Source organism: Salvelinus sp. IW2-2015, unplaced genomic scaffold, assembly GCF_002910315.2.
Source record: "Salvelinus sp. IW2-2015 unplaced genomic scaffold, ASM291031v2 Un_scaffold1883, whole genome shotgun sequence".
Lineage (NCBI taxonomy): Eukaryota > Metazoa > Chordata > Actinopteri > Salmoniformes > Salmonidae > Salvelinus > Salvelinus sp. IW2-2015.
Genome location: NW_019943245.1, coordinates 60,349 through 68,198, shown reverse-complemented (window position 1 = coordinate 68,198; position 7,850 = coordinate 60,349). Strand labels below are relative to the sequence as shown.

General features: G+C 53.4%; 1 protein-coding gene across 1 annotated transcript in view; it reads left to right on the top strand.

Annotated features, from left to right (window-relative positions):
- The window catches only part of LOC139024791 (mucin-2-like), a 37,575-nt gene extending 33,829 nt beyond the window's left edge, over positions 1-3,746 (top strand). The window contains exons 4-6 of the mRNA XM_070439732.1: positions 2,518-2,688; positions 2,951-3,235; positions 3,579-3,746. Coding sequence (XP_070295833.1) covers positions 2,518-2,688; positions 2,951-3,235; positions 3,579-3,746 — 624 coding nt within the window. The remainder of the gene's footprint in view (positions 1-2,517; positions 2,689-2,950; positions 3,236-3,578) is intronic.
- Positions 3,747-7,850: the final 4,104 nt, after the last annotated feature.

Sequence of the window (7,850 nt, the reverse complement as noted above, 5' to 3'; positions counted from 1 at the left end):
CAGACTATCACATTCAATCTATACTGTAGCCCATAGGGACCATCTATCCTATTTAAAAAGGACTGAAGACAGAAACAGATCATTTGATTCCATTTCAACCAATTTATTAGTGAAAGCAAAAGCTAACAAAACGAAACAAACATGTTATCACTGTGGAGCCACAGGAGAGGAGTGTTTTTTTGTGGTTAAAGTTGTAAATCAAGGGGATGAAATATTGTAGAAATAAAATAAATTAATGCTTGATAGATGGATGTTGACTGCCTTTGCACAACCAAACTTCCAGAAGTAATTGAGGCACTCTCATGTAGTGGAAACATTTTAAAATCCTTTATTGTTTACAGCTTATGCATAGCAAGAATACATTTAATAAACTCACTGTCTTTTTTTCCCCACTGCTACTGCTACTGCTTCTAGTCCCAGCTCTATTTGTGCCGTCTTGCCAACTCCTATGCTTGTTGTCATTGGCCATAGAAGTTGGCAAGACAGCAAAAACAGATAGACAGACGAGTGCTTAATTCTATGCTGTGTTAGAAAACGAAAGAACACCACGAGCCTCAACACCTGTGGGGACTGATATTGTAATGAAATTGTCTGGCACGTTGTCTAATGGTACTAACTAATAAAAGCTGTTGTAAGCAATGACAAGTGGCATTTCAAACGGCTCCCCAGAGTTCCCTCCGTCTGTTCCCGAGGTCAGCTGACTCACGTGCGACAGAGAGTCAGTCAGTAGTGGCGCTCAGTCTTGCCCAGAATCCTCATGACATGCTTGAGTTGGATGYAAAGAGCAGTCAGTGACTCGGAGCACAGGGAGAACTCAGATGCCTTGCCCATCACACGCAGAGTTTCATAGATATAGCGTCAGCCTGGCTGTTTACTCTCTGGCTCAGTGGGCTGGAGTCTTTACGTCCACCATATTAGCTACACAAATCTGTTGCTGGCCCGTGGCAATGAAGTTTATCAAAACACCCTTTCTGTGTGAGAGAGCCCCACGCCCGCCCAGCTCTAGATCCCAGAAGCCACTGTTCCCAGCTCAATCCAAGCCACTGTTCACACCCAATCCCAGAGCCACTGTTCCCAGCTCAGATCCAGAGGCCCACTGTTCACACCCAAGAGCCCAGCCAGCAACAACTCAAAGAGAGTCTGCATCTACGACTGAGGTGCCCATTATATATACACCGATGAGGCATATTAGGTGAGTTTCCCCCATTGCATACGGTCAACTAGCTCAAATCTCTTGCCATCCAAGGTAAAGCTCCTTCCCATCTCTCTCTCTCACATTTCTACCTCACATGAAGGGTTGTAGTGTCTCCCCTGAAACTAGATACAAACACATCAACAGTAGCCCCCGAGATCCAACTGAATAATGTCCCGTTGGAAGTATATAGTGAAGCAAGAGACATTAGGTTATGATCCAGAGTCAACCTCAACTATCACTCTGCACTATTATAAGCGATTCTAGACAGAGTGGTGCTGTACTCAGAACAGATAAGATACCAAAAACTAACTATGACTGCCTGTACATTCCTACTGGAAGGGTCCATCATCACTAAAATGCAGCCGAAGCCTCCAAGGTACCTATTACCCCCTGGTCCACAGGCGCAGCTTACTTTCCTACCCTCAAAAACTTGAACGTAATCCCCGAGAATGAAAAGTGTCGCGTGAAAAATCACGACAACCAGAGAATTTAAAAAATTTAACTACAGTGCTCCTGATAGACAGTGAAGTTAAATAAAGGCTTCTTCACTATGTCTGCTGATACGCGCAAGAGTAATAAGCGCTGCAATCCACGAGCAGTGGGCAGCTGCTGTCGCAAGGTGATCTGGTGAAATTGACGCTTGCATGCATTCACGAGAGTCGGATGCGCTTAAGGCGTCCTCCACGTTAGGATGTGCGCTGCGTTACAGCAAGAGAAATGGTGCGCTGCTGTATCGACAGTAGATGGCGCGACATCGCGCTACGAAGTGGTGCCGCTCCGCGTTCACAGCCGCCGAAGTCCTGCTGTTCAACAGAGTGCGTGCGCTGCTTGTTACGGCAGATAGTGGGTGCGCTGCTGTTTCGCAGAAGTAGTACACTGCCCTGCGTTACAAGCAGGGGTTAGTGAGAAGCCTCGCGCTGCTTTCGCAAGAGTTGTGCGCGCTTGCTGTCGACCAGATGGTGCGCTAGCTAGTCGTGCGCCAAGACCTAGTCTGAAGTGCGTCAAGCCTGTACGCAGGTAGCGCTTGCTGTTCGCAGAAAAGTTAGGTGCGACTAAGCCTGTTCGCAGAGTGGTGCAAAGCTGCCCGGAACCCTGTTACAGCAGGAGTAGGTCGCTGCTCTCAAACGGCAGACTTGTCCGTCCGCTTGGCCTGTAGCGCGCAGAGTGGTGGCTGGCTGTTAACGCGCAGAAGTGGTGCGCTTGACCGCCCTAATCGCGCAGGAGTGGGCAGCGCGTCAGCGCGTCGAGGCAGGAGAACACAAGCCGACAGTGTGCCTCTGTTCGCGCCAGGCGAGTAAAGTGCGCTGCTGTTCGCGCCCAAGAGTCCCTGCCGGCGCCGTTTCAACGCAGCCAGTCCGTGCGCTGCTGTTCGCCGCAGCAGCCGATCCCGTGCAGCTGCTCCCTATCCCGCCGCAGACGTAGTCCGTGCTCGTGGCTCGCGCAGCGCGACCCTGGTGCAAGCAGGCGCACCATCTGGCCCGTCGGAACTGCATGTCAGGCCGCACCCATGCATGTCCTGCCGAACAGCATGCGCTCGTATCTTCCCAGCGCTCTACTAGGTCGATGCGCTGCTCGTTCGCGCAGAGTGGTGCCGGCTAACCTGTAAGTCCAGCACGCACGCTCCCTGCTCTCTGGCTTCGATACGCCAAGCAAGTGGTCGCGACTGCGCTCGTTCGGCCGCAGAAGCTTTGGTGCCGCTGTCTGTTCAGCGCCAGAGTGGTGCGCTGACCCTGTAACGCGCAAGCCCCAGGCTAGGTGCGCTTCGCCACTCCCTCTGCTTCGCCGGAACAAGCCCAAAAGTGGTGCCGCCATAAGCCTGTCAATCTGCGCGCAGAGCCTGGCGCGCTGCGTGTCCCCGCGCAAGACAATGCCCCGGCCCGCTGCCCTAGCTCTTCGACGCCTCCCGAGAAGAAATGGTGCAAAGCTGCCTCGTTCCGCAGGCAGAGTGCCGCGCGCGTGGCTGAATACGACGCACCGAGAGTCGGCGTGCGCGAAGCCCTCTCCCTTCGCAGAGTGGTGTCGCTGCTGTGTCCGGCAGAAGTGCGTTGCGCTGCTGTTGCAAGTGGGTGCGCTGCATGTTCGCAAAGGACGTATGCCGCGACCGCTGCACTCGTTCCGTCAGGACGGTGCGTCCGTGATCTAGTCTACGCACGCACCACTAGTGGCGTGCGATGACGCATGCAGCCGCACTCGATTCCATCTGCGAACAAGCTCAGGCGCACGCGACTCGTGAAACGTGCACCAGACGCACACGTAGGACTCTGCGCTGCATGATAACTTCAGCGCACAGCGAGTGGGTGCGCGTGCTGTTCGCGACTCTAGCGAAAGTCTATGGTGCGCAGCTGCGTCCAGCCACTAGCTGGTGCGCTATGCTGTTCAGCAGACTGGATGCCAGCGCACCAGCTGTTTCGCCATGGCGAACAGCAGCGTCACCACGTCGCTTGCGCTGCTGATCGCGCAGGCGAGCTATGGTGCGCGCACTCTCTTCTGCGCCAAGGCTGGGATGCTAGCTGTTCGACGAGAGCGTGCTAGCGCCTGCCTGATTCGCTAGAGCTGCATGGTGGCGCTGTTAACGATTGCACAGCGAGCAAGTAGGTACCCGCCTGTGGCTGTCGATACAGCAGCGCGACAGGTGACGCTCAGCTTCTCTTCGCGACGAGTGGTCAGCTGCAGCTCTATCGCCCAGAGTGTGCGCTCGTGCCTGTTCAGCCCGACAAGCTCTAGCTCGAGGTCGCACCTGTTGCGCAAGAGTCACGCGGCTCCGTGCATCTCCGGCACCGTCTAGCTGCGCGACTGAGCATGTTGCCGCAGCGCATATCGGTGCCGCTGTCTGTGCAGCACCATGGTGCGCTGCTGTCTCGCGCACGGCGAGTATGCAGCATGGACTGCAGCTCTAACTGTACTTTCTCCTGCTCCTGCCAGAGTGCGGTGCGCTGGCTGTTTGCGAAACAGCAAGCACGCACCACTCTGTGAACCAAGCCCCAGCGCACCACCTACAGCGAACCCAGCACTGCGCGTCGAACGTCCCCGAAGTCTCTGCCGCTGCTTGTCGCCCGAGGTGGACGCCCAGCTTGCCTGCCCTCTACCCCAACTCTTGCGCCGGACAGACAAGGAGTGGTGCCGCCTCGCTGTCCGGTCGCGCAGAGAGAAAAAGGGTGGGGTGCGTTGCTGTGCGCGCAGAGTGGGTGCGCTGCGTATCGCGCAGAGTGGGTGCGCTGCTGTTCGCGCAGAGTGGGCGCTGCTGTTCGCGCAGATCGGTGCGCTGCTGTTCGCGACAGAGGGTGGGCTTTCGGCGCTGGCCGCTGGTCGCGCAGATTGCCTGGTCGCGTGCGTGCGGTTGCGCAGAGCCGTCGCGCAGTGGTGCGCTGCTGTTCGCAGCACGCGTGGGTCGCAGCTGGCTCTGCTGATTCGCAAGATGGATGCGCCTGCTGTTCCGGCAGATGGTGCGCTGCTGTTCGCGAGAGTGGTGCGCTGCTTTCGCCACAGTGGTGCGCTCGGCTGGTTCGCAGAGTGAAGTGCGCTGCCTGTTGCGCAGAGTGTGCGCTGCTTTCGCGCAGAGTGTGCGCTGCTGTTCCGCAAGTGGTGCGCTGCTGTTCGCAGAGTGCGTTGCCGCTGCTGTTCGCGCAGGGAGTGGTGCGCTGCCTGTTCGACGCAGAGGTGGTGCGCTATCCGCAGTGGTGTCGCGCGAGCGACCATGAGCGCTGCTAGTTCGCGCAGAGTTGGCTGCGGCTGCTGTGCGCGCGACGAGTGTGCGCTGCTGTGCGTGCAGAGTGCGCTGATTCACTGCAGTGTTCATGTGAGTCTATTGTACTGCAGAGCAGCTGTGTTCAGTATAGTTCGTCTGTTTTTGCACTCAGTCTAGTGATTATGTTGTCCGTTTAAAATGAACTGAACCCAAGGTCTAACCTGGGTTATTTAAACAACATTGTACTTGGGGCATTGTGGTTGCTATTTTCTTTCAAGGCCCTCTGCTTGATTAGTTTATTTAGTGAATTCACCTCTTGCTGGTAGTTTTTAGCTAATTCCACCCTCGCTGGTAGTCTTTAGTGAAATTCACCCTCTGCTCCGGTGTTTTTAGTGGAATGTTCACCCTCCTGCTGGTAGGTTTTTAGTGAATTCACCTCTGCTTACGACTAATTTGATCTTCTGTCTGCACAGCACACCCACTCTGTGACCTATAATCAGAGTGTAGTGAGGTTGACCTGGCATTCAAACCTAATGACTCTTGCTTCACTATAACTTCCACGGACGATTCAGTGATCCAGGGCTACTGTGGATGTTGTTTATCGTTGAGGGGAGACTCACAAGCCCTCAGTGAGGAGATATTAGAGAAGAGAGAGAGGGAAGAGCTACTTGACTGGAAGAGATTGAGCTGTTGACGTTGCCACTGGGGAAAACTCACCATACTGCCTCATCGGTGTATATATAATGGCCTCTCAGTGTAGATGCAGACCTCTCTTTGAGTGTGCTGCTGGACTGGCTGGACAGTGCTTGGGTCGGAGTGAACAGGTGGGTCTGGGCTTGAAGGCCTCTGGATCTGAGCTGGGAACAGTGCCTGACTGAGCTGGGACGTGACTCTGATCGTGAGCCCTGTGGAATCGAGCTCGGGACAGGTCTCGAGGACTACTGGGAACAGTGCCTCTGGACGAGCTGTGAAACAGTGGCCTCTGGGATCTAGCTCGGAACAGTGGCCTCTGGGATCTGTGAGCTGGGAACAGTTGCCTCTGATCTGGAGCTGGGAAACAGTGGCCTCTGGGATCTGACCTGGGAACAGTGCCTCTGGATCTCGAGCTGGGAACAGTGGCCTCTGGAGTCTGAGCTGGGAACAGTCGCGCCTATGGAATCTGAGCTGACGAACATGGGCCCCTGGGATAGCTGAAGTGCTGGGTGCTTAGTGGGGTTGAGCTATCTAGTGTGAAAGTAAGTCTAAAGTAACAAAGAAGTAACACTCCCTGTCTGCGTGCTTGTGTACACCCCCCCCACTCGCCTAACACCCCCCCACTCCCTAAACACTGCCCACTCCCTAACACTCCCCACTCCCTAACACACTCCCCACTCCCTAAACTACTCCCCACTCGCCTAAACAACTCCCACTCCCTAAACACTCCCCACTCCCTAACACCCCCATTCCCCTAACACCCCTAACACCCCCATTCCCTAACACCCCCATCCTCTCCCTACACCCCCGTTTCATACACCCCCCTTTTCAATACACCCCCCGTTGCAAACCACCCCCCGTTCCAAACACCCCCCTAAGTCCCAAACACCCCGTTCCCCAAACACCCCCTCATCCCAAACACACCCCCAACCTCTCGTTCCCAAACACACCCTCCCCAAATACCCTGACACACCCCCGTTCCCAAACCACCCCCGCGTTCCCAAGAACACCCACCTCCGTTCGCACCAAATAACCACCCCTCCATTAACCCCCCTTCCCCTAACACTCCCTAACACCCCCCGTCCCTAACACCCCCCGTTCCCTAACACCCCCCGCTCCCTAACACCCCCCGCTCCCTAACACCCCCCACTCCCTAACACTCCGCCGTCCCCTAACACCCCCCATCCCTAACACCCCCCACTCCTAACCCCCCCCACTCGTTAACACTCCCCCATTGTCTGGCTAAACTAGGACTGAGCTGACCTGCACTCTACGATTAGATATAGGCTTTACGTAGTGAGGCTGTCAGAATGTTCTGGAAATATATACACAATCCTGTATATCATTGATTGTTTGTACAACACTATCAATGTCATCTGCAAGTAAAGCCTCTGCTTCAGAGTGCCATCTTTACACAATTAGGAACTGGGTCTCTTGTCTGTTTAGCATTAAGGATTAGCCTAACTATAGTGATGTAGTGAGTCCACAGCTGTTCACTCTGCCTTAAATATCCCCGAAAACCCCGAGGAGAACTCTATAGTCTTAACGACATAAACACACATCATGCAGACTCAGAAAGTTACACACACAGAGTAGGAGAGGAGTGTGTATTATTAAGGAACCTCAGAGATACGGGTATTCTCACCCTTACTTAGGTGCCGATACGATATGTATTGCGATTCTCCGATTTCTATATGTTATTGCATTCGGATAATGTGATTTTATGCGTTTGACGTTCCAGACATTGCTCATCCTATTTTTTGCAGAGGAACAAGAAGAGCCATGATAAAAAAAAAAAAAAAAAAAAAATCAGTCATGGCAATAAATGTGCTGAAAGCAATTTGTCTCCCTAATTTAAAAAGGAAGATGGAGAACAAGCTATGAAGGAAATTGCTGGAGTTTTTGGTACAGTACAAGCAAACTAGAGTGAAAATAATATTGAAATATTTTCAAAATGATACGATATATAGTTGGTATCGTGTAACCTTTAGTATAATAGTGGTGTGAGCATTCTCTCTCCACTTAATCCAGTCACTGGGCAGCAGCTGCAGCAGCGTGGCACCACTGTGTGTGTACTGTGTTGTGTACTGTGTGTGTGCACTGTGTGTGCACTGTGGTGTGTACGTGTTGTCACTGTGTGTTGAAACTGTGTGTGCACTTGTTGTGAGTGTTACTGTGTGTACGTGTGTGTCACTGTTGTGTGTACGTACGTGTGATGTTGTTGCACTGTGGTGCACTGTGTGTGTACTGTGTGTGTGCATTGTGTTTTAAATGTGT